The sequence below is a fragment of the Macrosteles quadrilineatus genome, unplaced genomic scaffold (genome assembly GCF_028750875.1).
Source record: "Macrosteles quadrilineatus isolate MER2022 unplaced genomic scaffold, UCM_ALF_1.0 Scaffold_9__3_contigs__length_116548681, whole genome shotgun sequence".
Classification (NCBI taxonomy): Eukaryota; Metazoa; Arthropoda; class Insecta; order Hemiptera; family Cicadellidae; genus Macrosteles; species Macrosteles quadrilineatus.
Genome location: NW_026542602.1, coordinates 28,844,160 through 28,866,564, shown reverse-complemented (window position 1 = coordinate 28,866,564; position 22,405 = coordinate 28,844,160). Strand labels below are relative to the sequence as shown.

At 34.0% G+C, this 22,405-nt stretch overlaps 1 protein-coding gene across 1 annotated transcript; it reads right to left on the bottom strand.

Annotated features, from left to right (window-relative positions):
* Positions 1–1,509: 1,509 nt before the first annotated feature.
* LOC129003946 (ATP-dependent RNA helicase abstrakt-like) lies at positions 1,510–20,752 on the bottom strand. The gene is made up of 14 exons (XM_054432296.1): positions 20,494–20,752; positions 15,636–15,755; positions 11,926–12,067; positions 11,286–11,421; positions 10,896–11,105; positions 9,167–9,300; positions 8,164–8,320; positions 7,782–7,862; positions 6,343–6,424; positions 5,059–5,190; positions 4,772–4,940; positions 3,927–4,076; positions 3,192–3,374; positions 1,510–1,855 (listed from the first exon to the last, which is right to left on the bottom strand). Exons 1-14 carry the CDS (start codon positions 20,554–20,556, stop codon positions 1,719–1,721), a joined length of 1,896 nt encoding a protein of 631 aa, XP_054288271.1. The 5' UTR covers positions 20,557–20,752; the 3' UTR covers positions 1,510–1,718.
* Positions 20,753–22,405: the final 1,653 nt, after the last annotated feature.

Sequence of the window (22,405 nt, the reverse complement as noted above, 5' to 3'; positions counted from 1 at the left end):
TAATTTACCCTCAAACCCTTTGATGAAATTGACTGTATATTTAGTATCCCTTTTTAACTGTACAAGACATGATGCGTTATCGCCAAATTATGTTTTATGGATTTAAAAGTTGCATTGCCATAGCCAAGCCTAAGGGTCACCTTGTAGCTTTGGTTAGCTTTCTCTCTTACCAGAAGAGTACCTGGCTTGAAATGGGTTTACATTTTTTATACTTTGTGCTTTTTGCTTATTAGCATAGGTGCTTGTTCGTATTTACAATTATCATTTAGTTAAATAGTAGCGCTGGTACATACAGGGTGTCCCGTAACTCTCTGGACATACGTATATAGCGTTATTCCTTAGGTCAAGACAAACACATTTCACCATAGGAACATGGGTCTGTGGTGTCTAGTTTACCGACTGTCGGTATTTATGTGTTTTTTACAAAAACATTAATAACTCCTAATTGGTTTGAGATACAGCTTTGATATTTTGCAAAAATGTTTATCTTATTAAGACCTTTTATTGTTAGAAATTATACTAAACAATCATTAACCGTTTCAAAATGGCGTTCATTTAAAATATTTGATGCCAAATTTCACGAAAACCGTTAACTTTACAAAAAAAGTGCAAGAAACAAAAACGTTTGTAAATGTTATGTAGTTTTCAATGATACCTTATTTGTTAAGATTAGATAAATAATAACAGAGAAACTAGTGGTTTTTGTAATGTATGACCACCTTTTTCCATTTAAACAATGCTAAATAACGTAAAAGGAGTATTAGCATTGTTTAAATGGAAAAAGGTGGTCATACATTACGAAAACAACTAGTTTCTCTGTTATTATTTATCCAATCTTAACAAATAAGGTATCATTGAAAACTACATAAAATTTACAAACTTTTTTGTCTCTTGCACTTTTTTTGTAAAGTTAGCGGTTTTCGTAAAATTTGGCATCAAATATTTTAAATGGCCGCCATTTTGAAACGGTTAATGATTTTTTAGTATGATTTCTAACGATAAAAGGTAATAATAAGATAGACATTTTTGTAAAATATCAAAGCTGTATCTCAAACCGTTTAGGAGTTATTCGTTTTTTTGTAAAAAACACATAAATACCGACAATCGGTAAACTAGACCCCACAGACCCATGTTCCTATGGTGAAATGTGTTTGTCTTGACCTAAGTTATAACGCTATATACATATGTCCAGAGAGTTACGAGACACCCTGTATAATAGGTAGTAAAACATTGTGCCCTAAGAGAAAGCTGTTTCAAGTGGTTTGAGCTTAAAATTAAAACCATCAGTTTACTATGATGAGGATTGTTAAAATGTTTCAAAAAAGTGTGAACCATACAATAAGGTTTATAAAATCTAAAAATACACACCTTGAGGATCTAGTTTCTTTCAAACTATAGAACTAAACAGAAACAGTTAACATGTTTCTATATGAAACAACTGTGAATTTGACCCCAAGGATTTAAGAAAACAATTCTATTCACAAATTGTTTTTTACTTACATAAAAAATATAATATAATACATATATACATGCTATTGTCCTAGTATAGGCCTAATGCATAACTATTTTTTTATTATACAGTGTAATAATAGTAAGGAGTCCACATGTTAGGAAAACTAACGTGTGAGGAAATTTGTCCTACAAGTAAAAATACACATAGGGTAATCCTTGTTGAAACATATGATTGCAAGGGCAGTTCTTGTTGTAAGTGTAACAGGTTAGTAGTCAGCAGCATTGCTGGCGAGGTAATCTCTGCGGCCAATGTTGGATGCTTGCTTGTTCTGGATAGCCTCCAGTTTTGGACAATCTGTGATCCTGTGTCCCAGACCACCGCAGTAGCTGCAGCCTCGTTCATCTGCAATGTCAAGAGCATTTTAAACTTAACAAGAGAAACACTACAAGTAAGACTTCCTTCCTTGATACAGTGGAAAATGCTTGGTTCAAGCTTAACTAGAAAACGTTTACTTTTGCTGAAAAAAACTGCCGAGATATAATAAACCCCTGAATGAACTGGATAATAGTTTCCATTACACTTGCGCTATCAAAAAGTTGACCTCAATTTTCAAACGCAATAAGTATCTAATTCAAAAAATTCTTTAGTCTAATATGTCACCAAACTTATCTACAGTAGGCCTAATTATAATTTTTGATGTTTAAATCTCTTTACTGGTTCCTTGGTGTTCTAATCATATAAATTTGAACGTAATACTATTGACTATTGGGATAGTCAAAGGAATAGTATATTTCATTACTAGGACCGAAAGCGGCATTTTCCGACGCGCGCTCAAGTTTCATGAGTGAGGCAAAGCCGAACACAGAAAAGCCAAATTTCACGTGTGAGGCAAAGCCGAGCAGGTGAGAGTTATTTTCACGTACAAGTCGAAGCCGAGGACGTGAATAATGGAGCAAGTGTAGGAAAAAAGCTTTTGGTACGAGTTATGAACGATACTTTTCATCACGACGCAAAAATACATACATTCAGAATAACTTATCTCAGTAGGATTTAAATAGTTTTAGACCACTCTTTATCATTGAAAATAACACTTTACAACTTACATGTATGGTTTCATAATTGTAGATTATTTAGATAAATAATGTATTAATAAATACTTCGTCACGTTAATTAACTTAACATTTTGTAATTTGTACCAGTGTCTAAGCTTTCTGTATTCCTCTTCTTATCCTTCCCATGACTTATACGGTGAAATGTGATAAGTTAAGCTGTTTTCGTCAAATTTTCAATAATTTTAGACATACTTTGAGCAATTCCAAACATGCATTATGTTAAAAACACAACAAAACAAACTAATGCCTGTTGTTTCTGTATAGATTTAGATTGAGCAACAATAAAAACAGCTGTTTCAAATCATTAAATTAAACCGCAACAAAACACTAGCGCGCGTAGTGAATAAATGGAGAACTAATTGAGAGCGAGGGAAAGTAAATTTAGAGCGAGGGAAAATCAGCTGATCGATTTTCCCTCGCCCTAAATTAGAGCTTGGGAAACGGCTACTTTCATTGATTTCAGCTGTTATCAAAAATAGTTACTTTCGTTACGGAGTGATGAAAATACTATTATGTCTTCAGGATTAAGTGTATCACATCACTAACATGTGCTGACGTTCACTTAGCGGTACTTGGGTCTTGAGGGGGTATCCAATAAAAATAAACGGAAATGACATAGTACTCACCTCCAAGTTCAAGGTATTTTTCATTCTCGCTTTGTAATTCAGCCAAGAACTGAGGTACTTTTTGTTTGGCCTCGATGAGAAGATGTTTTAGATCTAAGAGAACAGACTCATCATTGGCTTTGTTGATGAAAGTAGTGGCAATACCAGTACGTCCAGACCTTCCAGTACGACCAATACGATGCACTGGAATCATAAATATCTATATAGTATTTAACATAAAAAGGGACATTTAATTGGGCGATTAAGAGTTACAAATTTTCTTTAAAACTTTTAATCTGATTTTTATTATATCTACTCAGACAGACCTATCCAAGACAAGTAATGATAGTAAGTACTAATAAGTGACGGATGAGTCAGCATTACACAAAGTTAATATTCAAAAGTTAAAAGTTACACAATGATTTGCTAAATAATTGTTGATTGTAAGCATCATCGGAACTGTTAAATTGTAAAAACATTAACTTGGAGTCTAAATGATGGATGGAAATACAAATCTTATGGGCATCAGAAAAAGTTAAAATTTAATTTGTTATATCTAGTTTTCTTTTAATGTAATTACGTTAAAAGCAATGTTATGATAAAATAAAAGTAAAAGCTTTAATTGAAGTGATATTCGCTCTACTAAAGACATGAGATTGGTGAATCAAATCTCACAGTGACAATAACAAAAGGCACTTTGTGTGACCAATTTAAACTTAAAAGAATAACTGACATACAATGTGGGCATATCCTTACCATAGTTTTCCACATCATCAGGCATATCATAGTTGATGACATGTTGGACATCAGCGAAGTCGAGACCTTTAGAAGCGACATCAGTAGCCACCAAGACGTCTTTGCGGCCTGCACGGAATGCTTCTACACTACGCGACCGCTCTTCTTGATCTGTAAATATTAAATATTATAGATGTGACTTTAGAATGGCAAAAAGTATCACAAAAACATACTCTTCATGTGTGTGTATCCAATGGTGTAAGGTTTTAAAACTAATTTACTAACATAGTTAATAGATAAATGCTGTGAACTTGGAGAAAAATATTCATATGAAATTTCTATCCTGAGAAAAGGAAAAAGTTCTGTATAATTGAGTAAACATTTAAAATCCAAACGACTATCTACAAGTACAAGATAAAGTCAACAATCTGCGGACAAGACTAAATTAAAACGGCAAAACGGCTTTGGTGCAGTTTTATTTGCAGTGCATACTATAGAATACCAATTTCTAATCTTCACTGCTTGACACATGGTTTGGTCAAGATAAGTGATAGTACTGTTCACATTTTTTAATTTAAATCAACTAAATAAGAATTTTAAAAATCGTCCCAATGGGGTCCAAGCATGTTGTGAGTTATGGACAGTTAAATTTTAACACAGCTCTAACTGATTCAAATTTGAATTATTAAATTATGTATCATAGAATCATACATCAAGAAAAATAAAGATTACAATCCATTGCTAAATTTTTACTACCAGTATTAAATATCATATTGCTTTTATTTGATGAAAGTAAAATGTTTAGTCAAAATACTTTTTTACAATTTGTTTAAAGTTTTCAAAATAGAATCTTAAAATGATCCAACCTTTCCCTCCATGAATCGCCACTGCCTCCACCCCTTTCAACAGAAGGTACTCATGTATGGCATCAACGTCTTGTTTCTTCTCAGCAAATATGAGTACAGGCGGCTTTGTCTTCTGTAGACACTCTAGCAAGTAAACTATCTTGGCCTCCTGTTTCACATACTCCACTTCCTGCAAATAGTTAAAAACACCTATACATCAGGTCATGCAATTCAAGTAACACATAGCATAAGCAATTCAGCTGTATTTTATTATTCACGACCATTTAAAAGTTAAGTTATCTGTTTACCTGAATGACGTTCATGGAAGCAGCTCCCGCCCTTCCTACATTTATTGTGACAGGTTTCACCAAGGCAGAGCGAGCAAAGTTCTGAATCTTCTTTGGCATAGTGGCAGAAAACAGAAGAGTTTGTCTTTGTCCCTAACAACAAAAGAAATAAATTAAATACATCAATTTTATAGGAGTACATCAAACTTGCATGTATAAACATAAGAAACATTCCATGTTGTCTATTTTATGTTATTTCTACACAAATACAATGTCGCAGTATGAAATACTGTATTACATTTTCATACAGAACTTCAATTAAAATTACCATCTTATTTAAAGTGGCAAAAAGTAGTGAACTTTTCCTACTTTACAATTTAGCTCTTAACCCTTCCCGGACGGGGCGAAATCGTGGCATAGAACGGGAAAAAGTTATAGGAAAAAATAAAAATTAATTTTCGTTATTTGTGTTTTGTTTTACAAGTATACATAAAATAAACACAATGGAACACTTCATAGTGTCAAAATAATTTTTTACTCATTTTTAACTATGCGGATATATCCGCTACCCATCCGCGGATGAGTATAAAAACAGCGGATATATCCGCCACCCGTCTTTGAAGATATGACCATGACAACGTTAGGCAATAAATAAAGAACAATATGTAAACAATAAATAAAGACAACGTAGTGTAGAGTGCGAAACGACGAGGGGGAGCGTAGGAGAGGTGAGTGGTGCACGGGAGAGGGGTAGACGCGGGAGAGGGGAAGGCGCAGGTGAGAGGGGAGAGAGCGCAGCCATGGAGAGAGCAGGAAAGTGGCGCCTTGGTACGGCGAAACATCTGGTTACTGCTCAAGCACCTGCCAGTCTGTCTGTAAGAAGGCAGTTATGTCCGCTTCCCGTCCGGAACATCAAAATCCATAAGCGGATATATCCGCCACCCGTGGAATTGTCGTTTATCGCCAAAGACTTAGGCGGATATATCCGTCACCCGTCCGGGATGGGTTAAGTTTTGCAGTAGGTGAGTGCATGCAGAGTTTAATATGAAATATTACTGAGATATAAGGGCTATCCAGAAAATAGTTTATGCTTGTATACATTTTATACCGTCTAGAATGCCCTTGTATAACCAAGAACTTAAAATAAAGAAATAATTAGATTTGTTAAAATCTAACAAATTAGTTACCAAAGGCAGCAAGAATTCTGCCCCAATCATTACTAACCAACTACTAAGCAACTACAGAACTAAGCAACTATTGAATGTAATAATCTTAAATTAACAAAAATATATTATAAGGTCCTACCTTGAAAAATGAGAAAATAGTTCGCACGTCTTCCTCAAAACCCATGTCAATCATTCTGTCAGCTTCATCCATACAGAGATATCTAAGGAAAATATTAGGACTTTTAATGTGCATACCAAGCTGAGATGCTTCAAAGTTCAAACAATAATGTGTACATTATAATAATTCATTCTACGAGGGTCGATTTTTAAGTAACAGCTCTTTGTAACATATAGCTTCTTAGTTCGTGCAACTAGGCTCTTAACCACTTAATAGCACCGTTTATGAACAGAACAGCGCCATTTGCAGCTCTGTAGCTGACAGGTACACTTTGCTGTGTGCCTAGACAAATTTTTTAAATATTGTATCTCGTGCCGCATGCGAGATAAGGACACTGTTTATGGCCCTAATGCAATGATAGAGTGTAAAGTGCAGAAATGGTTTAGAGTTTTAAAATGTACACAGTCTTCTCACATGAGACCACAAAAGATAAAGGTGTTCACGGCTATTTTTATACTCCCTAACCCTTTTCCACACTCATTCACTGCATTAGAGCACAGAAAACATACTACTATAACCCAGAATGCCAACTGCATGGTAAAAAGCGTTAAGTACTTGGAGAGAGCTTTGCCTGTCAATTCGTAGGCAGCGCCACCAGCGTTGCTATAAGCTCTCTCCGAGTACTTAACGCTTTTTACCATGCGGTTGGCATTCTGGGTTATAGTAGTATGTTTTTTGTGATTAGAGCCATATAACCTGCAGTTATCTGGGGATGAATGTTGGCATCAGATATTTTTATTGTGGTCAAATACATACCGCTAACCTTATATTGAGTGCGAAAGGAGACTCAATATGTTTAACAATTTTTTAAACACAGCGAAGCATACGTGTCAGTTACAGAGCAGCAAATGGTGCCATTCTGTTCACCAATGATACTAGTAAGTGGCGAGCTGCCTCGTTGCTGTGTACACGGAAACTACGAAGCTATATAAGCAAATACTTAAAAAATTACCCACGTATAGTGTTCAGTTACTGTCAAAACTGTTCAGTTAGTTAAACTGTTTTCAGTTTGTTTAGTACTAACTACTTAGCCACATGACACACCATGGCCATACTAACAGCTTGATTATGAAATCCAAGGTAATAGTGAAACCAGCTGCAGTATCTCTTGAAGACCAATAAAGAAGGACTGTATGATTACTAAGTATCTTCATCTTTAAATTATTTTAAAATAATTAATGCTTATTGTCTCAAAACATATGTTAAAAACGTACTAATTCAAAGTTATTCTTGCATTTTAACAAGTAAAAATTCTTTTAGTAGCATAATGCTGATTCTTTTCTGTTGATACAAAGAAGTTTTTATTCAAGTAATTCTTTCTCTTCCAACATAGCTAGTTTTTTATTTAATATATTTTCCCCTTCATCTTAAAACTATTTAAAGAACAAAACGACACATACCTGCAGACGTCTAATCTGACCATTTTCTTATCCAACATATCCATCAGTCTGCCTGGAGTGGCCACCATCACATGCACTCCTCTGTAACAATAAAATATTACCAATGCCATTTGACTGAAGTGTTTTTTTTTGTTTTTTTTTTAAGGGTTCGCACTTTTTGAATCACATATATAGAATTAGCCCCATGTTAAATTTCCATAAGAAGAAAAGTTTAATTTACATTTTTGACCCAATTAACATTTAAATATTATCCAAATACAAATAAAACCTGCACATATTGGACCGATAACCTTTCTTTTAGTACAACCCACGTGTATATCGGTCCAGTACTGACTACAAATAGTTTGCTTTTAGGTATGATCAAAGAAAATGTTCCAAGTACCTGTTGATGATCTCTAAGGACTCGGACACAGGCACTCCACCAATAGCCAGACAGGCCCTGAGCTGTGGCATCCCATGTTGCCGCAGACTCTCACTGTAGTGGTTCACTATGTCGTACGTCTGCTTGGCCAGCTCTCGGGAGGGACAAATTATCAGCCCTATCAACAACATACGTTCTGTGTCAACAGGATAATATTAAACAATCAATTAAATTTTTTTTGTGTTGAAAAAGATTATTCATTCTATTACCAATCTTTGAGGGCACCCATGTCAGTCGCCTTTTATTATATAACCTAGTTTTTAATTGATATTGTGCTTATAGTTCATTATTGTTGCTTATTACAGTTGGAACTGGATAAAGTAACACACTCAGTAAACTGACACTGAAATCTCAGGATAGAACTAGAATTTTGTATGTGTTGTAACAGGAATCTCCCATTTTCCCAGTCTTGGATTCCAGCCTAGTTCAGCACCATTGACTGGTGCATAGAGAAAACATATTACTGTACTTTGCGGAATTATTTGAATGATAAACTTGAGTGCAAAGTAGCCTTAATTTACATAATATTGTTATAATTAATTTAATTTGGTACTTAACTATACATAAAATTATTTTATACAGTTTTAAGTAAGAGTTAATGAACAAAATGTTTATTTAGCTAAACTATTATATTTTTCAATCAATAAACATAGAATTTTTATACAGAACAAGGCAAAAACATCAATTGATCCCCTAATAAGTGCATTGGCTTATCTAAGCTTAGAGTAGGCCTAGTTTGATTTATGTACTATTTTGATAACCTGCCGTATTAAGAGATCCGATACTTCCTCCTGGTCCTGAAAGTGTTAGAATATAAAGAATAAAACTGTAGGCCAACTTACTTAATCATTATGTCGGATTTTGAATAAAATAATAAAGATATTAGCTACTACCTTTTTTCAGTAAGGATAATAAATGAAAAAATGGTTGTAGGACAAAAGACTCCTTTGATTACTGTACTCACCGTATGGTCCTTCATTGGCTATGAACGGTAGTCGGACTTCTTGTTCTATGCAGAACATGAGCAACGGCAAAACAAATACTAGGGTCTTGCCACTTCCTGTGAAAGCAATCCCAATCAAATCTCTCCCAGATAACCTAAACAGACAAGAAGAATGTAAGGTAAGAAGATGACATTTTCATAAAACTGTACACTCAACCAATGAATCCTGATTTGATAAACATTAAATCCCAATTACAATTGGGTGTATTTATTTAGACACAAAATATATAGTGGGGTTGTATAAAGTGGCAGAATATTTCAGTTCAGGCGGGGAACATGCAACTTGAGGTGGTTATAACAAACCTGCAGACTAAGTGAGTTTCCATTTGCCTGATTTGATTTTCAATTAAATCTATTTCAATTAGTGATAGGCGGATACAAGAAAATGTCGGTACTGGATCCGGATCCGGATCTTGAAAAAATCAGATCTGGATCTTCTGATCCAGATATAGATAAGTTTCTTTTTCTTTTTCCCCCAAGGACTGGTTTTAAAAATAACCCATATGGCTAGGCAATTTCACAGTGTTTGTTGACATCAAAAATTCATATGGCTAGGTAAGGTGACAATATATGTGGTTGTAAATAACACATATTGGTAGGCAATGTCACAGACTATCTGTGTCCATATACAAGACTATCTGTGTCCATAGACAAGACTGTCTGGGGACGGTTCCAAGGGGAGGCTAAATCACCCCCCTTGCGGCCAAAAAAGGCCTTTAAATATAAATTAAAACATACATTTCAAAATTTAAATGCAACATCAGGTTTTTAGACACAGTTATAGAAGTTTAAAATGGCTTTAAGAAGTCACCAAACGGCTTCAAAAATAGCAAATTTTCCGGGGAGGACCCCTAAACCCCCTCCTGTTTTGGGACACCCCCGTTAGCTCCCCCCTTGACATAGTCCAAGAACCGCCACTGAGTGTCTGTGTCCATGTACAGGACTATCTGTGTCCACATACAAGACTATCAGTGTCCATATACAAGACTGCTATTACTGCTAAGATTGCACGACCACCAAAAGGATATCTCTGTATATTTACTAATAAAAATATTAGGGGGGGTCTTGATTTTTGTTCACCCTGAACACAAGACTACCTGTATCCATATATAAGACTATTTTTGATGCGTGACTATCCATATCTATACATAGTTCTTGTATATGGACACAGATAGTCTTGTACATGGACACAGATTGGGTGTTCTGGTTATGACCATTCGACCACAACACAGAATGAAACTTAATAAGATGCTAACATTTCGGGCTTGTTACAGAGAAGCGTCATCAGAGCAGTTCACCGGAACAGTTAATTGTTATATATATTACTCGTTACTCAGTCCTCAGCCTGATAACTATTCATTCATTTATTTATTTAGCTCTACGGTTACGCCACTTTGCTGACTGCTCTGATGATGGCTGTATGTAACGAGCCCAAAATGTCAGCACTTAGCTAAGTTTCTTTCTGTGACGCTCACGGTACCCAGAACACCTCCTTCAAATGTTTGTAATGTTATTTTTAATGACAGTGGAAGCCATGACTAAGTGGAGTTTTTTCAAAAATTAGCTAAGATAGTTAAGCATTAGGACTTACAGATGGTTGCTTTAATCTAATTGGCTAAAATCTACCCTAGTTTTTTTACACTAATTAATTATAATATTACATAATGACCCAACTAACTCACACACTCACACTGTTGGGATGCCCTGGACTTGGATGGGTGTTGGTTTAGTGATGCCTCTGGCCTCCAGTCCTGCAATGATGCCACGTGGGAACTTCATCTCCTTGAAGGAGCGGCAAGGCGGAGGTACGTCTTCCCCCTCCACCAGGATACGCAGCTTGTGGCGCACTCGGTCGTGTCTGTGCGGCGGAAGGTTAAGTACACAGCGTGGGGGTCTCCAACTAACACAAAAGGTACGACGTAGACATAATCAGATTTTTCAAGGAGTGGTCTGGTATTAAAAAAAAAACACCATAACTGTTACTTTGATTGTATTAATATAAAACTAAAGTTAATAATCCCAAACTAGCCTAAAGATTAACAAGGCTCAAGAATATTATAGAATATTGATATCCACTGACCTGGTTTGGATAGGATCCTCATATTGGATGCCCTTGGCCAACTCAGCTACTCCCATGAGAGCTTTCTTCTCAGCAACACTTTCCAAGATTTTCTCCTCCTCCTTCAATTGTCTCTCCATCGCACTTTCTTTCTTGGCTGAAATTTAAGATAAATCCATTAGAAACTACATTAACCCTTGTAAGGTGTAGTCAGCGTAGGCCCTACTAGCACGTCAACCGAAGCTTATAAAATAACTTAACACTTTGTGCTTGGTTGGCCAGTTGTACTAACCACAGCTGTACTATTAAATTATTGAAACCATGTTGTTCTTTCAAATAAAGACATGAAATGTGCAACAACCTTTGGATTTTCAAACAAATTTCAGAAGCAAACTACATAATTAATTTTCAAACTACTGGAGACAGATTGTTTAATTTTTGTTTAAAGGGAGAATAAAATTGTCTACACTATCAAGACAAACAGTAAAAAAACCTCAAATATTTTAAGACTTGGGGATTCGTTCGACTAAAAGGGGTCAGATTATTTTTTTATTATTTCATATGGAACTACTTACAATGGAAAATATTTACAATAAACAGAGGGAAATGAACTATAATCAGCAACAGAGAATTCCCACCTGAATATTTACACAAAACTTACCCTCAGCCATCTTCTTGAGCTCTGTGTGCTGGTCAAGCAGACTGATGTTGGACTTCCGACCCCACACTTGTCCATCTTCCTCCTCATCATCATGTTCATTCTCACTCGAAGACTTACCCTTCCCGCTTGATTCTTCCTTTAGCTATAAAAATTTATAAAGTTTTATTTAAATAACTTCTTGACCAGCATTGTACGTGTTATTAAATTTACGGAAAGTAAATAAGAGAAACGTCTTATAACACTTAAAAGATATATTTACGCTTATACTGTTACTCACAAGACGGTAAATATAAAAAAAAGATGGTAAATGGTGATCGATTTTGATTGGAGTGTCCAATCGAAATCGATCACCACTTACCATCTTTTTTGTATATTTACCGTCTTGTGAGTAACAGTATAAGCGTAAATATATCTTTTAAGTGTTATAAGACGTTTCTCTTATTTACTTTCCGTAAAGTTTTATTTGTCAAAACAATTTGGATAACCCACTACTAAATGTTAAGTTTTGAAAAAAAAAGTTCAAGTTAAAATTGCCATATGTTTGTTTTCAAGATACAGTAATTAATATTTTGTATACCTACACAGGGTGTCCCTAAAGTAAGTAGGCCTACAACAAATTTCAGAATAGGTTTGAGTCAAAATAAAATGAAAATCAAGAACGTTTTTTTTTTTCAAAAACTCCTTGCTATCGAGATAGGTAGGCTAACCACAATTTAGGCTAGTTTGTTGTGTTTTAAATGTATATCTTAAACCCTAATAATCTATCTCTATTCCATTTGGTATACAATTTCAAAGAGTCGTAAGCTATTTCAGAAAAATAATTATTACAAAATATTTTTTTGTTTTAAAATTGGGAAAATTTTCCATTTTATAAGATTTACCTACTAAAAAATGTTACTAGGCCTAAAACTACTAGATTATCTATTATTTAGAATTATCTATCAAACAACACAAAGTTCAAAAAGATTGAAAAGTAAACAGCTGAGAGATTTCAATTTTCCGCAAAATCAGGCAAACCCTGACTGATTGGCTTTATTTTGCCTGGCCTGTACATGTAAAAATTGTGAGTTTTTTTGTTTTTTTTTTACTTGGTGTTGTTTGAACAGAAATTTTGTAGCATTTAGGTTGTGCTGCTGGCGATAGACTCCATGTCAGTTTTTTTTCAAATGCTTAATTTTAAGTTTCAATGTTTTTCAAAAGTGACAAATTTGGGGAGAAGACTTTTTATGTTTCTGTCGACCTGATGATGGGGTAATCCAACCCTAAATGTATGCTTAGTCAAATATACTAGAAAAAGGAATTGCCTTGACTAAATAACGTACGTACATAACATTGATTACTTATAATTCAGCAATTCTTGAGGCTACAAAAATGAATAAATCTTCAAAATCGTTTAGAAATAAATTGAAAAATTTTATGTTTTGGGGTAAAAAACTAGGAACTCAACTAGGCCTATTACCCCATAAAACCTCATTTCCATTTGGTCATGCTGGTTTGCAAATTGTTAGAATAAACATATTATGTGCATGTACATTTGTAGAAAATTTCATCAAAATCAGATGATTTTTACACGAGTTTTCATGCTAACCGACACACATATGAATTTAAACGGATAGCATTTATGGCCTCTGGGCCATAAAAAAAAAAAAATAATAAACTAGTCCAGGGTCTGTGTCTTTCCATGAGATCTACTTTAATAGCTAATTCTCTATATGAGCAATTGGATAAAATGAAAATGTATAATTTAGTAAAAAGATTAAAAACCACCCATAAAACTACCGTTGCAATTTTTGTAGGATGCGTTGCTTGATTTTTCTGCTAATGTTTTTTTTTAGCGAATTTCCCTATAGGGAAGTAGCTATTACCGTATTAGCGAATTTCCCTATAGGGAAGTAGCTATTACCGTAGGTCTCATGGTAAGACCTAAGCCCGGGACCGATTTACTTTTTCATTTTGATGTCCCCAGAGGCCAAAAACACCATTCGTTCAAATTTTTATATATCTATATATAGAGATATATATATATACAGGGTGTTGAAAATGTCTGGAACCAACATTATATCTCGTGAGTGGTTAAAGAAAAACAACTGATATTTTGTGTACGGATATACTATGGTTTTACCTATCTTTTAGTGCCTTATGAAAATTTTTACCACTTATAGGGAACGTCCTGTGGAGGATGCAGTAAAAAGTTTTAATGGAAGCCTATGGTAAATGATACATCATTTTAAAGGCCATTTTTTTCTGAGTAAGGAGCCACAAGTTTCATCTTAAAAGGACCACCCTAGCAAAAATGGCGACTGTTTGAAATTTAAAAAACCACTTATAGGGAACGGAATTTTTAAATTTCAAACAGTCGCCATTTTCGCTAGGGTGGTCCTTTTGAGATGAAACTTGTGGCTCCTTACTCAGAAAAAAATGGCCTTTAAAATGATGTATCATTTACCATAGGCTTTAATGAAAACTTTTTACTGCATCCTCCACAGAACGTTCCCTATAAGTGGTTATTTAAATTTCAAACAGTTGTCATTTTTGCTGGGGTGGTCCTTTTGAGATGAAACTTGTGGCTCCTTACTCAGAAAAAAATGGCCTTTAAAATGATGTATCATTTACCATAGGCTTCCATTTAAACTTATTACTGCATCCTCCACAGGACGTTCCCTATAAGTGGTAAAAATTTTCATAAGGCACCAAAAGATAGGTAAAACCATAGTATATCCGTACACAAAATATCATTTGTTTTTCTTTAACCCCTCACCAGATATAATGTTGGTTCCAGACATTTTCAACACCCTGTATATGTGTCCATCCGCACGATAACTTGAGTAATTTTTGTCCGATTTTGATAAAATTTGGTTTGAAGGTGTAAGGCGGGATAAACTTGAACGAGTTCGCGAACCAGCATGATCGGACTATGGGAATGGGGGTTTATGGGGGGTTTTATGGGGTAAAAATAGGTTTTTCCCATTTTTGACCCTAAAAACACAAAATTTCACAATTTCTTTTTGAACCATTTTGTAGAGCTTAAAAAAACAAATAATTTTGTATATTGAAGCATTATTATGCGCCTAATTGTTACGGATAAAATTCATAAAAATTGTAATTTTAAAATTCCCATGTTATTCTTATGGAGAATAAGTCAACTGTTGTAGTTTGCTTGTTTATGAACATATTTTGATAAAAGTTGGAAAATACATTAATTTCTTACTAAACCATAGTACCTTTTAATATTCTACATAAAAAAAAAACTGTTTTGCCCTCCCTGTTGCAGCAAACCTAAGTACTTATTAAACTAATTCTATTTAAATAGGGAATAAATGTTATATTTTTAAGGAGACATTTTAGTTTAAATCCAATCAGGTAAATGGAAATTCGCTAAGTCTGCAGGTTTGCTGCGGCGGGGTACATGTTTTAGTTTTGAAGACAATTTGAAACAATCACACCAGAGTGTTATATAAGTACGCCTATACTGAAAGGTTTATGTGTTTGTTTGGATAAACCTTTATGTTTTTTTCAAAACTAGTTGGTTAAGCTTATAGGTTGCTATTTGCAAGACTCAACCGTTGCTGCATATATTAGTAACAATGATAAATAAACTTATTGGTGTCATCTATTACTTTCTTAAATAGGTATTTAATAAATTATAAATTAAATCCACTGAATATAAGTTAAATTTTGTACCTTAGAACATTTTTGTCAAACTACTTTACCTGAGTTAGTCGACCCAGCTTCATAAATTGCTGTTGTTTTCTTTCTTTTACTGGCACATATGGAACGTAATTATCATCATCTGATGCTGAACTGGAGGATTCGTCATCACGTCTATAGCGCTGAAACACAATTCGCTTGTTATATTGACAAAAACAAACTCACACAAAGCCCAGCATTTTTACAAAGCAAGCTTCTTTATATGCAAACCCAAAAGAGTATGGAATAAAATATCTCTGCTTGATGCAAGACTCTCTTAAGTGTCTATAGGTTAGGATACACTAACTTAGATCAATATTTAGTTAACTTGGCTTGCCTTCAAAAGTCAGTGTTATAAAATCAGCTATACAACCTCTGGTTAAACCCTTGGCACTTGTTATAAATTCAAGCTTTATATCAGGAATATTTCCACAAAAACTTCTAAAGCTATTCTGGTTTTTTAAAAAGGAGACTTGAAAGAAATAAACAATTATCAACCAATATCTGTACAACCAACATTTTCAAAAATATTTTTGAAATGTATGTACACGCTTACATTTTTTTTATAAAAGCATAGAGGAAGAACAACATGTGTTTAGGCAGGGAAGATCAGGAATAACAGATGCTACAAATTTCATTGAAAATGTAATAGAAGACCTTTATAAAAATAAAAAGTAATTGATAAACTCATTGCCTTAACAAAAGCTTTTTACATGGTTTATCATGTTAAACCTATAAAGGAACTGTACAACTTGGAATTGATGGATTAGGCCTACCCTTAAAAATGATTAGAATAATTTATTAGGGGAAGAAAGCAATATGTATAAGTGACATGTTGAGAATGGTACTATTTCAAAATTGTAGATCCAGATTAGAGGAGGTAAATTACTCAGTACCTCAGGGCTCTGTACTTGGTCCTCTTCTGTTTATTTGTTATTTTTGTGGGCTTAGTGCAAAACTTCACGAAATAAACAATAATAATCAACTCATCTTGTATGCAGATGACTCAACTCTACAACACTCAACCGAACAAAACTTTTTAACACTAAATCACTGTTCAGAAAAAACTTTTAAAAGTCACAATTAAATTCCTAAAAAGAAAAAATTTACTTTTGAATGCCAGTAAAACAAACTATTTGATTTTTAATTTGAAAAACTCTCACATAAATGAAATCAATGAATCAATAGACGATGATAACATTTTGCAAAGGAAAAATAGCTCAACATTTTTAGGATTTATAATAGATGATCAATTAACATGGAATAAACACGTAGATCATGTTTGTAGTAGGATAAGCTCTGGGGTTCATGCAATTCGTAAAATGTCCTTTTATTGTGAGCTGAGCACTTTGCTTCTCCTCTACTATGCACATGTACACTCTCGCATTCAATTTGGATTATTACTATATGGAGGAACATCACAAAATAACCTTACTACAGTACGGTCCACGAGAGTCTGCAGTTGAGGGATGAGCCTATTTACCACGTGACTTTGAAGGAGCCAATGAGGACAGTGCAATGCTGCCAAATCTAATAATACCAGCTGGTTTGAAAATATTGTTTAGTATATTTTAATTAGTGTCGAAAAGTAGTGAACGGGTGATGTTGCAACGTCACGCTAGTCCAGTCTTGGTATTGGCTGGCAGACTCTCGTGGCCCCAACAGTAGTATAAAATTTTAGTCTTACAGAAGAAGGCAATTAAAACTTCCAATACTCATTGCATTGATACATTTAAAGAATTAAGAATATTTACAGTGGTAAATCTTTATATCTTTCAAACAATAATGTATGTAAAAAACAATGAAGAGGACCAATTAAAATTAGAAAATGTGCACTGCTATGACACAAGAAATAAAAACGATTTTGTACTTAATCAACACAGAACTAGTCTATATTGAAAACAACCTGCATATGCTGGGGAGAATACAATTTTACAACAACTTACCACATAAAATTAAAATTTTAACAGATCCTAAAAAGAACATTAAACAACTTCCTTCTAGACCATCCAGTATACCGGTAGGCCTATTCTATAATCATGCTTTTCAGACTCTTTCAAGATAACTTAACATAGTCAATTTGGAAATCATTCTCAGACATATCACTGACTTGATTAAATCTAAACTGATGGGGTTAAAGGGGAAAAAACCCAAATATTTTATATATTATTTGGTTACTAACTTAGATACAGTAGAACCTCGATAGTTCGACACTTTGTGGACTTAGGGGATGTCTAACTATCGAAATGTCGAACTATAGGGAGTAAATGGAGTTTAATATACAGGAAAGTAAAAACCTAAGTCTTATATAGCCTATAGAAATCACACAAATTTATTAAATACTAAAAAGCTTCACAATTTAATTGTTGATTAGTTAAGTCTCAAGTCAACAATAAGTAAATGACCAATTAATTTATAAGTCAGCTCATATCACAATAGTAACCATTAAATATCACTTGTAAAATAGCTCAGCTCGTGTCGAACTACAAGGAGTGTCGAGCCATCGAAGGTTTACTGTTGTCAGATAACTTGTTCTATTTTTTCTAGATAATATTTTGTGATTTTGTTTACTCTTGGATTGTATTAAGTAATTATTTATACTAGTGTACCGGTTGCTAGAATTCGAGCAATTGCTAAGTATTACAGGCGTTATTTTAAAACGAATAACAGTCATAATTTCTGATGACTTTAAAAGATTCAACTCAAAGATTATGGAAATACTCAAGATGTACATAAACAGATCGATATAATCAACATTTCTTATAAATATCTTATCATTTTTCAAAAGCTGGTCTTGTTTTTAGTGTTTTCTACAAATAGCCTTACTCATAGCCGCATTAGGTTGTCTATGATAACGATTGTAATTTTAAAAAAAATATATATATATATATTTCTTCTCCTTGGTGGTGTTCTATGACTTTCCTATGTTTCTATAGTTTGCAAATCGGCTCTTTCAATTACTAAGAAATTCAGCACAGTGTTTATTCAGTTTTCTTTTTAGTATATAAAATTATCCGGGCTCTCTCGCTTTTTTCTACATTGTAATATTTACGTCAACCCAAATTCAAATGGTAAATATTTAATTTCAACCAAGTCAGTAAATGTTTGTATTAGCAAACTAATTGACTTTTTACAATCAACATAATATGTTCTTCTTCTCACTTTTAATTTCTGACAACAGCTGGAGTTTCATAACAATTTTTGTTTCCCATGTTATTCTTATGGAGAAATACGAAACTTTAATGGGCCCCAGGGCCTCACTCTCTAATTATTTCCCTAAAAAGAAAGTTTCCTGCACAACTTCACGTTACGCTCTTTCCAATGACACCAAAAACATGTCAATCGCTTCAGTAGTTTGAGAGGAGTAATTGTCACAAAAAACCTGCTTGCGTATTAAATTTAAGTATAATAATAATAGATAGTTTATACTGAGTACCTAGTATAAATTCATGTTTAGTTTTAGTCATTAAGTTAGGTAGTCTTGATGCCATTCATGTAGGCCTACAAAAAAATGTAGGGTATATTGAATAAAATTAAATTGAATCTTGAACCCAGCCAATTTAACATTGGGGTAGGTCTATAATTTTGTTGTGCTGCTAAACAAATGAAAATAAATAATCAGACAAGGGTTTGGATGGTTCTTTTATAAGAAATAAACATAAAACAAATTAGTTAATCACTTGTCCTGTTAACTTCTACCTGAGACATCTACTGAATACGTTAGGCAGGCTCTCCCTCTGTTAAAAATTTGTCAACTTTTCATAGTTTTAGTCGTGAACATTGCGTGTTTTGCTAGCCTAATAGTTAGCGTCTCGGGCTTCGGTGCGGGAGAGACCGGTTCAATTCCCGGCAGTACGGCACATCCACAAATCTTAACACTAATACCAAAACCCTACCTAGGCTGACGTTAACCGAAACCCCCGGTCTGTGAGACCCCATTTGAAAAATAATGGACCCCACTTAGATACACACAAACCGAAACCCTCGGCCTGTGAGACCCCGCTTTAAAATACACTAACGCTGGGCGTCTGAGACGGGCATGTTATGAACAGACATCCTGTCAAGGTCACGGCACCCATGAGAAATTAACAAACAGTAAATCAATAGGTAGGGGAGGAAAAGGGGGGAAGGTATTGGGGGAATGGAATCTCCCAAGTAAACAGTGTTGCCATAATGCGTTTGAGAAAATTCCCGTGGGCTTGTCAGACCGGGGTTTTGGTATTAGTGTTAATGGGTTTGAACTGCACTCCCCCTTAAAGTGTTTGAATTGACTTACATTAACTAAACAAATTCCACTGGCATAGACACAAGTAAGTTAACAAAACCTCAGAACCAATTGACTACCGGTAACCTAAAAAAGTAACTTAGGCTTATTAAGATATTAAAATAATGAATAACTTAGGCCTACCTATTTTGCACTTTTTCGGGGTACAGTTTCTTAACTGGGCTATGCTAATATTGATTGAAACTATCAAATTGAAAATATTGATTAATAATCAATATTTTTAAATATATCTATTATAAAATAAAACTATCATAACCTAACCTAACCAACCAAACTTGCTGATGGTGAAAAATCGCATGAAGGTTTACTAATCGAATCGATAGTTTCAATCAATATTAGCATAGCCCAGTTAAGAAACTGTACCCCTTTTATGGTGGTTTTAATACCATTAGCAACACTAATTACTATTTCTAAGAGTAAAGTGGGATGAAACCCAGAGTTATTTATCAATTAAACCAGTATCTTTAGCAGGTATGAGTTTTGATTAACTTTCCAGCAATAATAGGCCTAGGCACCAGGTAAGTTAATTAGGCCCTACTACCAAAGTGGTTAAAATATTATAGTCTTTGAGAGTGTATCTAAAATTCTTGACCTACCTTTTTCGGAGGTTCAGGTATATTGAGAATTGCCTCTTTTGGTTCAGAGTTTTCTTCACTCATTTTGAAAAGGCTGACTTAAGTTTACTGGATATGCAGGCCTTCTACCTAACCAAATGCAAGTTTATCAGTTTGTTGAATCCAATCAGAATTAATCAGCCAACCTTCCCAACACAAGAGAATATTTTTACACTGTTCTTTTAGCCTATGCCGTTCTTTTAATACCAAAAAGAAAATAAACAGAGTGGAGTGAGAGTATTATGATGATTGATGATGACTGATGTTTATTGTTTGTAAACAAACGCTAAAGTTCTTCCTTCTTCTTCTTCTATTCTAGTTCGCTTTAGTAAAGCTGACTTGTTTCACTAACCATGTAGCCACACTATTTCATTAATATAATTTCCCCGGGCTTTTTCAAAATGCTAGCATGATGCTAGTTAGGAAATTTTCAATTTAAATGTGCTGTTTAATAATTTAAAGATATCTCAAATTTGAATTCCAGTTTCTTTCTTTCTTTTTTTTTCGAAGCATTATATAGATGGTCGAATCTTAGTTTGCATAGTAGCGAAGTATCGGCTACGAATTGACAGGCAAAGCTCTCTCAAAGTATTTAACGCTTTTTACCATACGGTTGGCATTCTGGGATATAGTAGTATGTTTTCTGTGCCTTGACGCAGTTTTGACCTAATTTTTCGAAGTATGAATGCAGTAATAACTAATAAGCTTATTGGTTACATCATTTTTAGCGAATTTCCCTGTAGGGAGGTAGCTATTACCATAGATAAAACCGCTATTACCGTAGTACTCATGGTAAGACCTGGACCCGGGACCGATTTAATTTTTCATTTTGAGGTCCCTAGAGGCCAAAAACACCATCAGTTCAAATTCATATATATATATTATAGTTAATTATAATACAATTTAATAACTAAAGGGTACAAAATGTTTAATAATTTATTTCAATTAATAATATATATATATGTCCGTTAGCGCGATAACTCGAGCAAAAATGATCCGATTTTGATGAAATTTGGTACAAACGTGTAACGTGCCTACGTTTATTCAAACGAGTTCGCGATCCAGCATAATCGGACCATGGGAACGGGCGTTTATGGGGGTTTTCCCATTTTTTACCCTAAAAACAAAAAATTTTGCAATTTCTTTTTATACAGTTTTGTAGAGCTTAAAAGAAGAAATAATTTAGTATACTAATACTGAAGCACTGTTGTATGCCTAACTGTTACGGAGAAAATTCAAAAATAGTGTAATTTAAAATTACCATGTTATTCTTAAGGAGAAAATGAAAATTGTTGTAGTTTACTTGTTTATGGATATATATTGATAAAATTTGGCAAATTTATTTATTTCATCCTATACTATTGACGTATGGTCAAAAAACACTTTTTACCTTACCCGCAGCAGCAAACCTAAGCACTCGTTAAATCTAATGATATTTAAATTGGGAATAAATATAATGTCTTATTTATGGAAATATTTTAGTAAAAATGTAATCAGACAAGATGAAATTCACTTAGTCTGCAGGTTTGCGATGGTGGGGGTATTAAGAACATAGCGTTGCGTTATAATTGTGGGAGGTAAATATTAAAGGCTTGTGTTATGCAGCTTCACAGGGGTGTAACCACGGCCACATTTAACTCCAGGCCGCGGCCTTCCAAGTAACAACATCGTAAGTAGGGTTGTAATAGCTGTTTTGTTTGGAGGTAATTGAATGGTAATTTGTGTTTTTTTTTTAGAATAAAAAAGCTTGTTTACTGGGCTATGAAAATATTTACTCCAATTTAATTCATACAAAAACGATTTTCAATTTATACATTGTTTTGGTTTTCAATTCTATATATTTTATAATATTCAATCTTTTAATAAATTTATGTTCATAAATTTAAATGAATAG

Coding starts and splice junctions, on each gene's coding strand:
- LOC129003946 (XM_054432296.1), bottom strand. CDS start 20,556: ATGAGTGAAGAAAACTCTGAACCAAAAGAGGCAATTCTCAATATACCT. Junction 8,321..9,166: donor AGCCAATGAAGGACCATACG/GTGAGTACAGTA, acceptor TGTTGTTGATAG/GGCTGATAATTTGTCCCTCC. Junction 7,863..8,163: donor TCCTTAGAGATCATCAACAG/GTACTTGGAACA, acceptor TTATTGTTACAG/AGGAGTGCATGTGATGGTGG.